The 16,412-nt window shown below is 41.2% G+C and overlaps 1 protein-coding gene across 1 annotated transcript in view; it reads right to left on the bottom strand.

Moving 5' to 3' along the window:
- Positions 1-16,412, bottom strand: part of KCNQ1 (potassium voltage-gated channel subfamily Q member 1) — a 1,232,969-nt gene that overhangs the window by 522,611 nt on the left and 693,946 nt on the right. Inside the window, exon 3 of the mRNA XM_069624134.1 lies at positions 8,572-8,698. Coding sequence (XP_069480235.1) covers positions 8,572-8,698 — 127 coding nt within the window. The remainder of the gene's footprint in view (positions 1-8,571; positions 8,699-16,412) is intronic.

Raw genomic sequence — 16,412 nt, 5'->3', positions numbered from 1 at the left:
CCCAAGCTCCTTTTTTGTGTACAGTGAGGATGTGGCTGACTTTCCAAGAATTAGGAATACAGCATGTCACTCCTATTTCACTGAATAACATGTGCAGGGCGGTTTCCCATAATTCAGGGGCCAATTTTGATATAACTATTACACACCACATCCGGTCCTGCTGCCGTCGAGCTGTTCAGGTGTGCAATTATGTCGATAAAATCAGACTGTTGCCTTACACCGCCAGCTATGAGATGGTAGGAAATAGATGTTACAAGGATTTTCTTTACGTCCTAGTGTGGAGTCTATATGGGATGCCCAAACTTGTTTAGTAATGAAATGTATACTTAATTCCCTTTTTCTCGAGTTGCAAATCACTTGCCCTATACCTACGGAGTTTCTGGACTGTGCTAACAGAGCACAGTTTTTCCAGCACTCTACCTTGTGGTTGAAAAGGGTGTTACGAAGCCAGCATAGGTAAGTGAGTAGGGTCAGTAAACAAAATGGAGGCTGGGCACAAAGGAGGGGCGAGGAACAGTCAGAAGAAAGAGGAATGAGGATCAAAGAGTACAAATGGGAACATAAAGTAAACTAAGAGAAGAGAGATCAGAAAGTGCAAGATAATGGTTGCATTTAAAAACAAGGATCTCTAATCAGGCAAACGTGTCCTAACATGGGACCATACCCTAAACAAAGCAGGCCGAGTCGAGACAGTGTCCCGAGTTTAGGCAATAATGCCAAAAACAGTCCCCAGTGAAAGTGTCATACCTGTGTACCAATTTACCAAGCATACACACATATACAACGGCCCCGAATTGGGGCATTGGGTAAGGGCATGTCTGGATGACTCCATAAGACCTGGTTTCACACAGATGTGAAAGATCCGTTCATTTAGAGAAGAACTGTACCCCACCCCACCCACCCACACGAGGGTGACAGCGAGACCATGCTCTGTGGGATGAACATTAAACTGGGCCAAGGAGAGCAGGAAAGGTGTTTCTACTAGCAGAAAATATAATCAAAATAAAGGGAAAAGAGCTTCCCTTACCGGCCAGCAGAATTTAAATGGAGGCAATTACTAGGTTGTTTTATATCAAGTCAGGCTGTGGATGCATGATGGCCTTGAGGTGTGCTTAAGAGTTCTTGAGAGTTGTGGGGGGCTGCAAAACAGATAATCATAGTGGATTCCTTCCTTCAGAGCTGCTATCGGTTCAGCTAAAGCCTTCCCGACACTAAAGGAGAACTTGATAAAAGCATTTGCCCTACCCCAAGCCCTAGCAGACGCTCCTCAGGTAGAGGAAAGGGACAAGTGCTGCTGTTGTATGCAGTGATTTGATAATGAGCCTCTGAATACAGTATGAGTGAATTAAGTTATTGGTAATTATATATATATATATATATATATAGTGGCCGTGTAGTTATGGTTAAATTGCGGTTTCCATAGGAAGAGCATTTTTTCGGGGGCCTATAACTCTGCTCCCCCTGGACGAATCTTCACCAAACTCTGCAGAGAATGTTTATGGGGCACTCTGAATTGTTCTGCGATGTTTGGTGCAGGGGGAGCAAAGTTATAGGGGTGGGTCCCAAAACGTCTTTTTCTCCCATGGACTGAATGGGGAAAAAACTTTGCGCACGCCTACAGGTCAAACCGTTGGACGGATTTTCACCAAATTGGCGGCAGGGGCAGGGGCTTGGTCCCGAAAGTGTGCTTTAGTAAATTTGGTGACAATCCGTCCAGTACTTTCCTTTAAAACGACCAAAAAATATGTCAATAAATTAGTGATATTTATGTCCGCTCCGCGGTCACATTTCCCTGTTTGCTCCGCGGACATGATACCGATTGGCCAGGGGGGGTGGCGTCATCACCGCGGACACGCAACGTCTTCGCCGATTGGCTACAGCGAGCCGTGATGTACATCAGAATGTGTGGATGCGCCCGACATCTTGGAACCGAAGACAGCGCGCTACGTACCAGAGGCAAAATGCTGTTTTGGCAACTGTTTTGCTCTCCTACAGTGCGTGGGGAGGATCACAGAGTAAGAGATGTGTTAAATACTGTACTTGTTTGGCCGGTAGATGTTAATGATGTATTCGCCATGGGAAATGGTGTTTGGGAAATGATTTTGATTTCCATCAGTGTTTGCGGTCCTTTAATGAGTAAGAGACGGATGAAATACTGTACTTGTTTGGGCGGCAATTGTATATTATATATTCTGCATTGGCGCCTTCTTCAGGATGTTTGGAAGTGCAGAAAATGAAGAATATAATAAGGATACTATTTGAGTCCGTGCTGTGTACAGGCACCTTGAAAATTTTCGCAGAACACGCGTGGCGTTAGTGACCATTGACTTTCAGTATATTGTCCTATTATATTACATTTTCCTATGGTTCTGTTATTGATTAGTATGGCACCATGGTCGTGACATGCTGCGGTGGTTGGGGGCAGGGCCTAGAGTCTTGGATGCATGGCCGTAGGCCATACTTCCAAGACTGTAGGCCCTGCCCACAACCACCGCAGCATGTCACGACCATTGATACAAGTGTAGTATTGATTATCGATTACATGGTTGAGGGGAGAGTGTACAGTGTTGGGTGCATGGCCAAAAGCCATGCACTCAAAAAGAAAGTTATAAGCACTGCAGTTATAAGCCAGTGCACATCCACACATTGCAATAATATCTATGGGCAACAGCTAGGAGTGCAGTCTCTGGCCAGAATAAGTGAAGCCTACCACACCTATCAATACACCCATACTACTGTACATCACTAAGGTGGTTGTGGGCAGGATGTACAGTTTTGCTTCCATGGCTGTGGCCCGTAGCCCATACATCATACTCCTAAAACCCTAGGCCCTGGCCAGAAACACCACATCACATTACTGCAGTGCATACACTCGTCCTATAGGTTAACATGTCAATCAAATGGTTCTGGGGAGGGTGTACAGTCTTGGGTGTATGGCCCAAGCCCATGCACCCAGAAACGACCTTGTTAGCGTCGGAGGTATAAGTCAATGTACACCTATACATTCAAATGTACGTGGACATATATCTTAACCTCTAGGTCCTGCCGTAACCCACTGCAGCACATTAGACAGGCACGTTACTGACTTTGTTGCTTTGGTGGAGTGGCTGTTTCCATAGAAAGAACAGTTTTTGGCTGCCTTATAACTGTCCTACCCTTGGATGAATCGTCGACAAACTTTGCAAAAAAAATATATCGGACATTTTGATTTTGTTTGGAAAGTTTGGTGATGTTTGGTGCAGGGGGGCGAAAGTTATAAGGGGGAGGGGTTCTCAAAACGTCTCTTTTCACCTTACACTGAACGGGGAAAAAGGTCGTGCTCACGACCATGTGGCTCTTTCCCAGATTGGTTGAAGAATAGGGTGCAGTAAGGCAGCTTTCTTAGTTGCCCCCCTATCTTTTAGTAATGTTTTCGTGTGCGCGGATATCGCCAGAAACACCTCCAAAACAAGAGAGCATTACACTTCTCACACTCAAGTAATAGTATTTCAGAAGGTGACCTTTGAGAGGGGCCAATAAGCTGTGGAAGCGCAAAGTGAGAAAGTGGAATTTTCTTGTCTGCAAAATGATACGATTTAATGGAAGTTTGTGTTCACTGCACCACGACCAATTACAGCGTGTGGGATAAAATGGGTTTTGGAATAATATTTCCCTCACATTGGCCTCTTCAGTTTTGTAAACTAAGGCCATCATCTGCAGTGTTTGCTTGAAACAGCGCTTCTGGAGGTGTATGGGAGTAGAGGTTCTCATAATTGGATTTCAATATGTTGAATCAAAGCAAGAATGTACTTGGCTTCTGAGGGAAGGCCACTTGAGTTGCTATTTTGGTTGACCGCTCAATACGCCCGCGCATCCGAGTGAATGTAAAGGGGCAATTGTTTTTTGACCTTGAGCGCAAGAGAAACTTACTCGCTATTCATGGAATGAAAGGGTCGGAAAAAACAGCAATTGAAAGGGTTATGTTTTAAAAAGTTTGTAAGGGACATGCAATATCAGTCAACGAAGATTCTTCATTTGTGACTGATTTGCAGAAAAAGAATGGCGGCAGTAAATATTTTTTAAGTTTACTTAGGATAACTCTACAGAGACCGCTGCTTTATTTCTACATAACTGCACATCTAATTGTGCTAATGTAATTGACATATTATTGTTCTGCCCTTTTACATTTTTCCTATAATGTTGCAGAGTGCACAGGTTGCTCATTTGCAGGGTATGACTGCACTCAACCTTTTTTAGCATTAATATTTCTTATTTGAAACGTTTACTTTGCCCACATAGCTTTGTGTATAACTTTGCACGTTTTTTGGTCTTCTTTGAAATGACAAGACGTACATTTTTTTTTTATTTGTCCACTCTTTTTTTTTCCATGACTACTTTATCGTCTTTCTATATATTTGGTTTCTTGTTTTCTCTTACGCCGTATGCAAAATCTTGGCGTTTGTAGCCTCCAACTATAGTTACACATGGACATTACTAACATGTCAACTTTCAGCCCGTACTTTTGTGTAGCACTTTGCACATTTTCTGTGTGTTTAAAAAAAAAGATTTGGTACAGGTTGGTTACTGACACATTTTCTGTAACCTTCCCCCCCTAGGTATATATTGCCGCACTGTGCGTGCCATGGGTTTCAAATCCCGAGTGAGGGCTTCTTCGGACGGCAAATACAACTTCTGGTGAGCAGTTGCCTGTCCATAACAATAATGTGGAATGACACTAAGCCCGCTTTGTTCGTTCGCTGAACTCGCTATTCGGAGCAACGTGACATCATTTATGGTGCTGTAGCCTCAACGTCATGACTTCTGGGAAATCACTGTGGAAACAAAGCGACTGCTTCAACGAAGACCCCAAAATGTTTGTTTGGGCAAAAAAAAACGGGCTCCTGATCTTCAACATTTGCAATGCCTCCCTTACAAGCATTGTAATCATTGCATTGATTATGGGATTATTCCGATGGTCTCTGCAAGTTTGTTGTTATATAAACCTACTTTGTAACCTGTAAAATGGTCATGTGTTCTTTAGCATTCCACTGCATTATTTACAAATGTAAATTATTAGCTTGGACGTCGCTGAATGTTTATTTACAAGTTCTGCGTCACGCCGTGTACTTGTATTTTTTGCAACCTACAATGGAAAGGGAAGAGGGGCTATGTATGCAATAACCGCCTTCCCTTTCTATGGTGGCCATCTTGAAAGAGGATTTCCTTTTGTGGTCCGCACTGCCAAAGTCGCCTCGGATTACAAGTAAACGTCATTTTTAGTAGCACACGTTACTGCATTACTAATTTAGACTATTACTGGCAAATATTATTGCGTCTAAGTACTTTACTGAGAAATATGGAGTACGTGGAGTGTATGCAAATATATATTTTTTTCCATTACACTGTGAAAGGTCGTTATTAACGCATTATTATCTTGGTTTACGGGTGGCTTTATTTTTTGCCATAGCAGCCAATAAGGCAATATGCGAACGGCATTGAGCAAAAAGGCTTCAAATGGTAATATGAGTGGGTGTATGTATGGCAACAAATTTTGTTCGTCTGTTATGTGCAAGGTAGCAACAGTTTCTTATGCTTTCGCATTACACCACTGCTGCTGTTTCTTAGGGAGGAAGGCTGCCTTTAACTGATGTCTTTTCCAAATAAGTAGAACTATCACTACCAATATATAATGTGTAGTGCATTGGCAATTGCTGTATACCAATACGTGTTGGCGTTGTGTAAGGTAAATGTTGAAGGTGGACGTTCCTACATGATTATAAAATCCATTTCCACATTGCCCAACAGGCATAATTCGTTCAGGTAAGTGTGTACCGATTCCGGGACATGCAACGCTGCTGTACGACAGTATACTTTCATGTGGCATTCTTCAGAAGGTGTATACTGTTTACCAAACAACCCTTTCTAAACGGACCTTTTGGTTATGTTGCACTACTGAAAATCTGTGACATGCAGTACAACATTTTTTTCTTAGCTACACCTTATGCTTAAATTGGACTACTAAAAACCTGTACAATTCACTAAAAAAAACTTTGTTAAGGGGACGTTATGGTTAAGTTGCGCTACTACACACCTGTCAGATTCTCTAAAAAAACTACACTAACGTGACATAATACAAACGTGCCTTTATGGTTCACAGTAAAACTGAAAAACCCCTCAAATTCGCCAGTTATGGTAAGCTAAGCAACCAAAACTCGCACCACCACCATGCACTGCTAAGACTAACACCCAGGACATCAAAGATGACATCACAAATGTCATTGATGACATCACTGATAACATCACATGTGCATTTACTTTTCATGAAAACTCTGTACAAGGGATTCTTATTATAATGTTGACAGAAAAAGTGTGAAGGATAATTGGAAAAGATGTCTTGAGCTATGTAGTGGATTAGCCAATGCATTGATATAAATAGAATTCCATTATGAAGTTCTTTACACTATACTAAGCGACTCAAGTATAAATATAAGCATTGTGTGCAGTATACATGATGGAGGAGCAATATTCATAATCCTACCATGTTGAATAGTGAAATGATAAATGCTTTTTTATTAGAGTTGTGTGTACTGTGCAACATGTAATAAGTAGCTAAAAAAACACTTGCTACATAATTTCATTATTACATACAAAATACAAAGCCACAAGAACACATACAAATATGAGTATATATAGTGAAAGTGAAGTATGCAAAAAAGCAGCAGTAGAAGCAGAAAGTGTTCACAACCTACCTGATTATCTTTATGCACAGAAAGGGTTGCTCTGCTTCAAACCTACTACTTTCCTATGTACAAATATCACATGATGTGGCTGCACCCTAAAGAAACTAATGCAAATACAAATATGAGCACATCCAGAGAAGTACAGTAATAAAAAACAGCAAAAGCATAAGAAAGTGTTGATAACCTTACTGATTGTGTATTTTTCCTATGTATATGTTTTATATGGTGTGAGTGGACTCTAAGAGAATTATTGTAAGAACATATTTAAAGTATAAGTCTACAAATATAGTACTTAATGATTTTTTTGTGCCCAACTATTACTGTCTAAGATATATCACTAAAGGAAAAAACAGCGAGTCAGACATGTGATGTTATCACTGATGTCATCAATGACATTTGTGATGTCATCTTTGATGTCCTGGGTGTTCGTTTTTAGCAGTGCACGGTGGTGGCGCGAGTTATGGTTGCTTAGCTTACCATAACTGGCGAATTTCAGGGTTTTTTCGGTTTTACTGTGAACTACAAAGGCACGTTTGTATTATGTCGCGTTAGTGTCGTTTTTGTTTAGAGAATCTGACAGGTGCGTAGTAGCGCAACTTAAAAATAACGTCCCCTTAAAGTTTTTTTTAGTGATAAATATATATATATATATATATATAGTCTCAAAATAAACACTGGTTGCAATAGCTTTATAGACCCCACTCTCAGGCCATGGTATGTTATCAGAACTTGTTGAGTGCACGTACGCCCAAAGGCATCAAGGCGCAAATAAGCATAAAGGAGGTTTCAATAGAGCTACGCCATTAAAATAGTATGGATTTCAGGCTCCGCTGAAAGAAAGTGATCAGCAGTCTTCCATAAGGCAAGAGGAAGATCGGTCCAAGCTTTGGCAGCCACAACAGAAAAGTACACCCCACAGAACAGGCACACCTCAATCGAGGAACAGCTATCAGGAGGGCAGACTGAGAACAGAGAGAGCGTGTAGGGAAATTGCGCACACATTTGGCTTGTAGGTACTCTGCTTCAATACCATAGAAAGCCCGGTGCACAATACACATGGACTTAAACGTAATCCGAGCCTCCACTGGAAGCCAATGCAGTTGTCTCAACAAAGTTGACATGTGTGCTCGAAACGCGGGGGCGAAAGATGGATCTGACCGCTGAATTTTTCAGAAATTGAAGCCGCCTAATCAGGGAGAGAGGCTGCCCAAGGTACAGCGAATTACAGTAGTCTAAAACACTCCGTACTAGGGCGGTGACCACCGGGGCCATATCTGGAGTAATGGGCTTTTAAAAAGCTTTTTGTGCTTAGGCATTTAATTCCGCCTTCAAGGCCCATATTGCAGATTATCATCGGGTCTATAAACCTTAATTATGACTGTCAGAAATGTATCAATTCCCTTTTTTATATGTGAATATTAGAGTTTGGCTGATGAGATTTTCACGATTTTTGAAGCATGAAACACTTCAAGGTAAAGTGCACGTGTGCCAAAACTTTGAAAAATTAAGCTTAAAATATAGAGAAATAGAGTTCAGAAAATGCAATTTCCCTATGTAGATCTCCATTATAACAAAATTAACAAAACAATTGGTCAACATTTTATATTTTTGAAACCACTGCACTAATGGTTACCAAATGTGGCATGGTAGATCAAATGGGTCAGGGCCAGTTGCATGCCGCATTTAGTGAAGGTTCAGTTGCATTAGAAAGTATGTACCATGCTTCAGTTATCTCACTAAATTGCTGCATCTTATCATATACATACACAAACACACCCATCATATCCATATATGTCTGTCTGAGAGTGAAAATAGCAGATGGCACAAGAGTCTAAATGCAAAACATACTCACCAATAATTGAAATGGGCTTTCTGGCAAATCGAAGCCTTCCCCAAAATCCAACATATTTGCTTCGACAGCCTGCTGACCACAATCGAACCACATATTCGGCTCCAAAAAACACAACCAACACAATTTCCTGAGAAATAAAGACACATTATTAGTTTTGGGTTGGATTTATATCTTACCACAGAAAATGATTAAAAAACTGAAAGCTATAACATACAGGGAGCTGTACAATTATTTGCAAGCTTCTATGTAATTTTGCTGGCAATAGAATACCGCTGCTAAATATCAGCCAGTGGAAGCCCATTTTTTTTTTTAAAACAGGGACATATCACATCTGTACAACTCCTACACGTTGCCGCCCCATATAAAACCCTGCCTCCTATAAAGCAAAATAAAAAGGAATGCTCCTGGCAACATAATACACAGATGCTAATGTATTGTAAAGGTACCTGATGTACGTTTTAGTCATTTCTATTTTGGAATGTGGGAGACACAGCATTTCCTTCAATAAGCACCAGGACTTTAAATGGGCTGGGGCTTGCTGACTCAGCCATGCTGACACCTCAGCCTGGGTAGCTGAAGCGCTGCACTGTTAAAGGGCTGCCTGTAGGTGTCAGCACTTCGGATTGGGAAACAGAAAAGGCATTGCTTCTTTTTCTAATCTGAAGTACTGACTCATGCAGTTAGCCCTTTAACTGCAAAGTGTTCGGCTAAACGGCTGCCTGATATCTCTGTACTCTGACACAGGAGGAGGCCTAGAGGGCCCGTCTCTCCTTTTGTTTCCGAGTAAAGAGTCATCACGCAGCCTGAGGCCATTTAACTGCGTGGTTAAAGGGTGTCATACTGCGTGATGACTCTACTCAGAAACAAAAAGAGCTGGGCACTCCAGCCCTCCTCCTGTCTCCGAGTACAGAGACATGCAGCAGGCAGCACTTTCACTCAATGAGCCGCATGATTAAAGGGTTGCCAGCAGGGTCCCTTCAACCATGCAGCTCCTTGAATTAAAGTGTGTGAGACCATGCTTAATTTGCAAAATAATAAGTGCGAGGGCCCAAATATTTTCTAGCCCTCTTGGGAGACGTTGGGGCAGGCAACTCCCAGTCCACTATTGCCACCATCCACAGCTTCACACCAGTGTTAGCATGTCCAAGGTTTAAGATGCAACTCCCACTGCCTATTGTGGGTGATGGTTGCACTACCCATAGCAGATGTCAATTTTTAGATACCAATTGACATAAAATAACATAACCTACCATTTTAAGGCAAATGTTTGAGTGCTCCATTATATACATCATCATTGTTAATCATTTTCCCAGATTCTATAGGTGGAAAGTGGAACATGTTGACCATATATCGACAGAAAGAAATAAGCAAAACAAGCTTTCCTCCTGTGGTAAATTGATTGACAAATGCAGGAAAAATCATTGGATTGTAATTTGTTATTTATAACGTGCTAAATACACAGAGGTTTCTAAGCGGACCCGGGAACGAACCTGTGCTGCTCCATGTTGTCTTGCTTCCAAAGCAAGCATGTTGCCCCTGAGCTATCCTCCTGAGACAAGTTCCTCCTGAACTGATGAACTTGCCTGCCAAACACTGCAGCACAATCTTTCGGTTTAGATTGGCACTAATGACTGACAGTCCTCTTAGGCAGTGGCCTTTTCCCTGGCTTTGCCCCTTGGTGGGTGCTGCTGGCAGGTGACTGACCTCTTGCTGGCAACCCACATTACTGTGATCGTGTTACTGGTTATTACAGTAGCTGAGCTACACCAATGTTATGCAGGATGACCAGAGCAGTGTGCGAGTATGGCCAGCACAAACACTCACTTTCCCACTCGTTATCCAATAGCTAACTAGCACTGTCCTGGCCACCTGGGTCATCAATTTCATAACAATGAGCCGGCCCAGGATGAAGAGACTGTACGAAGTTCACATTGTTGTTTGTTGTGTGACAACTACACAATGAGATTTAAAATAATTGAGTTGAAAAACACCACATCATAATCAGACCGAGTCTGAGAAAATAAGTGCTGGGCTCAAAAATAAGTGACGGGGCTCAGCCCTGGCAAACACCCCTGCAAATTAAGCACTGGGAGAGCTGGGGGCGCACTGGTGTCACACCTTTGGTGCGCCCAGACCCTCCGTTGGTTGAAAAGGAGGGAATTTGTGCACCAAAAGGTAATAATGACAGTGTGCCCAGCCCCCCTTGTTTTAGCCAGCCCCCCTCTTTAGGTGAGGGGGGGCTGTAGTTAGGGGGCGTGGCCAAAGTACAAAGGTTCTTCGGACATGGCCCCTAACAAGAGCCCCCCCCCCTCGATTTAGCACCCCCTTAAAGCACTCACACACCCTACATTCTAAACATGGCCAAAAACGCTAATGTTGCGTGGGAAAGAACGTCATCATAAGTAAAGGCAAGATCTGCCGGAAATTATGACGCATACAAAATATAAAGCTAATGCCACATGGCTGTCCAGCTTCAATAACTTGCCTTAACCCGGAAGTTTAACCCACAAGGACAGGCCGAGATTCTGCACTATTCCACACTGGGAGTCAGACACCATAGCTCCAACTGGGAAACATGGCCACTAATGGCTGTGCGACTCTGCTGTGTCCCTAAACGTCATCTGCAAAGTTGCCCTAATATGACAACGAATTTAAAAGTATAAAACCCACTGTAATATTTATGAAAAGCACATTTCAAAAGGTCAGCAGAAACTGGGATCCTATGTCGAGAGGAAATGCCAGATAGCAGTTAGCCGACTAGTAATGTGTGTTTCACCTTCTTGCGCACATGTTTCCAGTGGTGGGGTGATAAATGACGCCATTTATTCAGATGTGGAAAGAACATTTATACGTTTCACACATTCACATACCCCTTCGTTCGCCTAGTGGGAATGCTTTCCTTTATTTTGTATTATTACTTTCTGAATGTACAATGTTCCACTGACTCCAGCTTTAGGAATATTCTACACGTAGATACAATAACATGTGTTATGCACCACGTATCTGCATGTAGAAGACCCAACTCTATGCTCTTGCATTAAAAACAAATGGTTTACTGCACTTCATACAAACAGTATATGTATGGGACAGGGTACAGGTATCAAACCCGTGCTACAAGCATGTTGCACCTTAGCTATCCTCCCGGCCCAAAGTCTGTTACTACGACGCCTCCTGGGTTCTACTCGACAATGAAAGGCACCCACACCTTGTAACCACATTCCCATTGAACCATTTAGAGAGCATGATAGGGTTAACCTGCGCACTGTGATCCAGAAGAAAAGCTTTGTACGTTTAAAAAAATGCATTTCTTTCTATATGAAAAGATAAGAGACGGGGTGAGAAAAAGGATAACTAGTTCTGTTTTTTTAAATCGCTTTTATGAGCGTGTAGCAATCTACTTGCTTTGAGAGTACAGCGTTTTCAAAACAAACTCAATATTTGTTAAACAAGAGAAGTATTGTGAAAGGATTTGCACACTGCCAAACACGCATAGCAAATGGACTGCAAAATCATCCTAGGTTTTTTTTATATATACGCATCTTAAGCTGTTTACGTCAACAAAAACGACAGACATCCAAACTAGTATAAATAAAACACTAACCAAGCACTAACGTTTAATTAGTACAAACTGATTGCTGAAAACGTTTTGAGTAAAGCAATTTCTAGCATTTGACAAAGGCCCATCTTGTTCAAACATGCCAGTTCATATGTAAGTGAACTAAATCACAATGTTAGCTTCATTGTAAATTTGAACTAACAAGATGATGATTTCTACTGTTTCTACTCATTACGCTAATTCCATGATCGGTCATGATTTAATGATATAAACAGGGAAACGGGGTGGCACCTATCATTTACAAACAAGCTGCTTCAGACAGTTGGGAGAAGTTCGCAAAATGTCACTGAAGGCTACAACACTATGCACCATGAGGGGCAACAGTCTGGAGGATAACTGCTGACCCACAAGACTTGGTCCTGCCTGGTAAGGAGAAAACAGCAACTTTATGGACTAGGCCAAGACTATAATTTTAGTCTTTGGGACAAAACATTGGCACACTGATAATTTTTCCAAATTCGGATTTGTATTACCTGCATCAATAATTTGGTGGTAAAACTAAATTACAAAGCTGAAAGGCCTTGGAAACAAGCAGCACACAGATTTCACATGCCTTCTCTCGGACAGAAAACTGCTCATGTGGCTATAAATTAGCACTTTGCCAATTTTTCTAAATTCCATTTTTCTGACTGTTTTAATATTTTGGAGGCAAGCCATTTTTCTTAATTCTTTTCAATGTTTAATTTCTTTTCCATGGGAGGACCGTTCTGAAACATCATGATGTATTATTTGATTAGTTTAGGCTTTCAACTTTCCCTGTCATTATGAAATACTGGTTTTAGTGTGTTATGAGGTTTGTCACATTGTCCATATATAACTTGTGTTGCCCCTCATACTTATTTAGCCAGGATAAGGGAAACCATCACAAATCAGAGGATGGCGAGAGAAATCCTTTGCCTTGGGGATTTAAAATGCTTTACCTGTAATCTTTTTTGTCTGCAGATTGATTTTAGGTTTTTCATAATTAACTGCCCTTTGAAGCAATTAACTTTTTTGACAGAATGTGAACCACTCTCCACCTAATGAGTTATTCAGAGGTTAATCTGTACAACCTCACAAGTCCCCTGGCTTGCCAATCCACTGCACCACAATTAGGAGTATGATTTAAAAATGTAATGGGCCACAATGGCTACACACTATTTGTTGATTGGTTGCAAGCAGATTTTAACATTTTAGAAGTGGATAGAAGAGTAGAATCCCAGGAACCTACTCAACTAATTCATTGCTTGTATTAGGAACAGTATATTTTTTGACTAGTTTATTTAAAAAAAAAATAAACATTTGAGTTTTCAGATTTTCTAAACAGACAACAAAATTAAAATCAACGTTCCACTCCTAGAACTTTCCACACCCATCGCTATCCCTCCTAACACATTTTCCATGCCCCCCCAGTACACTGGATGTTCACACTTTTATACATTTCACAAAATGTCAAAAATTCGTAGATTCTGAAGGCAATATTGTTCCATATAGTCTCTGTGCAAAAAGTTCAATTTCGAGGCCCAGTCTGATGAAAATGTAGCCTGTGCCCCTTGAATCGAATAGGTAACCCATTCCAAAGAGACAATTCCAAAGTTTATAATACCAGTCTTTTATGTGTGGTGGGTCCGCAGATTTCCAGTTCTGAGCCCAGAACAGGAAAACTGCCAAATGAAGAATAAAAAAAGCCTTTCTCTTATGCTTTGGCCATAATGCATTTTTTGCGCCATACCTAGGAGGGTTTCTTCAAGGCTTCTCTCGGTCTTAAAAGCAAACGTAGCCTTCATATTCCCCTGCACCGCCCTCCAATATTGTTACATTTTAGGACATGACCACCAAACATGTAACCAGTCTCCTCTCCCCCCGCATCCCTGCCAACCAAGAGCTGAAACCAGCAGGGCAATCTTATGTAAGCGTTCTGGGGTGTAGTGCCATTGGAACATTAGTTTGAACCAACATTCCCTAATCTGTATAGATCTAGTCATTTTTGCAATGTCTAAACACAACCAGGTTTGTTGGTGTATAGCCGAGAGTCTTAGCCTAGGCCTGTTGGTAAGTAGATGCAGTTGCCAGAGGTTCATCTGTTAGTAACTTAAGGGTTAGAGATCGGATGTTAATCTCCTGAGCTTGATGTCAAAAATTGCTTGAATGGAGTTTGTTTTCTTAAAGCCGCTGACTTATTAGATGGAGCCATCAACCAATGGCAAACTTGAAAGTATTTAAATTGCTGACTCTCCTGAAGGACAAGTTACTCTTTGCAAAGGACAAAGGACTTAATATATTGTCCCAAAAACATATCTCGGAACTCAGTTCAACAAGCTGTTTTCCATTCAGAGAAAGTTGGCCTGTAGTCCCGGAGTGAATTGTGGATTTGTGAAAAGGGGAGTGAAATTAGGTAATATGATGCTGCTTAATCGCCTGAGCCCAAATTTCTTCCACTAATTTGGTAATCTCGCTTTGGGTCTATCCATTTTAGGCAGCCACATTTTCTCTCCCATTCTAGACCGCACTATAGCTCTTTCCATATGATACCATCTCTTATTGGAATCATACCCCAACCATTTCTTTATCACTCGCAGGTGTGCTGTGTGATAATATTCCCTGAAATTAAAGTTTTCAATGCGACTGGAGGCGGTTTGTTATTCCATATAAACGTTGATATCATTTTGTGACGTATACGGAACAAAACGGTTGGGACCCAAATCGGGAGGACTTGGAACAAATACAGTACTTTGGGTAAAATTACCATCTTAATCGAATGTATCAGACCATAAGAGACGACCAAGATTGGAAGAGCTTCTGAATCTCTGCCAAAAACGGATGGAAGTTGGTGGAATATAGTTCCCCTAGTGAGTGTGTAATATTTACTACCAACACCCGAATGCTTTCCCGACTCCAACAGAGCTGTGATGCTTCCATTACTTTGTGCAATTCAATTTGTGTAAGTCCGAGATGGAAGATTTCAGACTTTGTAATATTAATTTTGAGACCGGCTATTTTGCCGAAACTTTCTAATTGAGCCAGTGCCGCCGGTAAATAATCTCTTGTGTTGGAGAGCACAAGAAGCATGTCATCTGCATATGCCATTAAGTTATGCTTGTCCCCCCAAAGAATATGCCTTGTATAGTGTCCGAATGGCAAATTTGCAACAGTAAAAGTTCTAAGTGTATTGCATAAAGAAGAGGTGATAGGGAACACGTTCCTCTACGGGGGAAACTTGCAGGGATAGCTGACCGTTTATAAACTATCTGGCTGAGGGGTTTACATAATTGGCTCATACCATCGCTAAAAACCTGGGAACAAAACACATGGCAGTTAGAGTTTTAAACATAAAAGGACCATTCAATGCTGTCAAATGCTTTTTCAGCATCTAATGAAAGCAATATAACTTTATCCTTCTTTTTAGCCACTTTCTCAATTAGGTGACAAATTCACCGAATATTAGCGTAGTTTTGTCTTCCTTTTATAAATCCCGTCTGATCTGGGTGGATGAGGTTGGGCATAATGGCTTCTAGTCGCTTAGAGAGGATTTTTGTGTATATTTTTGCATCAATATTAATGAGGGCAATCGGACAGTTCTACCCACATTTTACTGTATCATTCCCTGGTTTTGAAATTAAAATTATTTTGGCCTCTTCCATTGAATTTGTTATTTTACCAGTCTTAGCAAAAGAATTATAGAGGTTAATGTCGGGACAAGAGTCGATTGACATTTTTTTATGAAAAGAAGCAATGTACCATTCTGGGTCTGGCGATTAATTTATGGGAAGGTTAGCTAGTACCTGCCCGACTTCCTCCCGGGTAATATTGTTATCTAGAATTACTGTATCTGCTTCTGAAATTCTCTTTTAGGACTTGATCTGGTGAGTCTGATTTATATACAGTCGTATAAAATGCCTGTAATTGAGTCGTGATTTCTTCCGTCAACGTTACTGTCTATACAGATGTGTCCTCCACCCCCTGAATTGTTTGAGCCGCCATTTTCTGTTCTAGTTGTCTAGCTAAAAATGTCTCCGCTTTATTAGCTTTTATATATATACCCTTTGTTTAGGTACAATAAGCTTTTTTCTGCTTGTTTGGTGCGTATTAAGTCGAGTCTTCCCCTAGCGCACTGGTATGTCTTTGGAGTTTCATTGATGTATCTAACTCCATTTGTTTTAAAGTGTCCTTTACCCCCAAGTCCATTTCAAATGCATGCTTTAGTTTCCCCCTGTGCGCTTGTATTGAAATAATCTTGCCTCTAAGG

This window comes from Ambystoma mexicanum, chromosome 11 (assembly GCF_040938575.1).
Source record: "Ambystoma mexicanum isolate Mex_15411 chromosome 11, UKY_AmexF1_1, whole genome shotgun sequence".
In the NCBI taxonomy this organism is placed as follows: Eukaryota; Metazoa; Chordata; class Amphibia; order Caudata; family Ambystomatidae; genus Ambystoma; species Ambystoma mexicanum.
The sequence above is the reverse complement of the archived record's forward strand: the minus strand, read 5'-3'. Positions and strand labels throughout refer to the sequence as shown.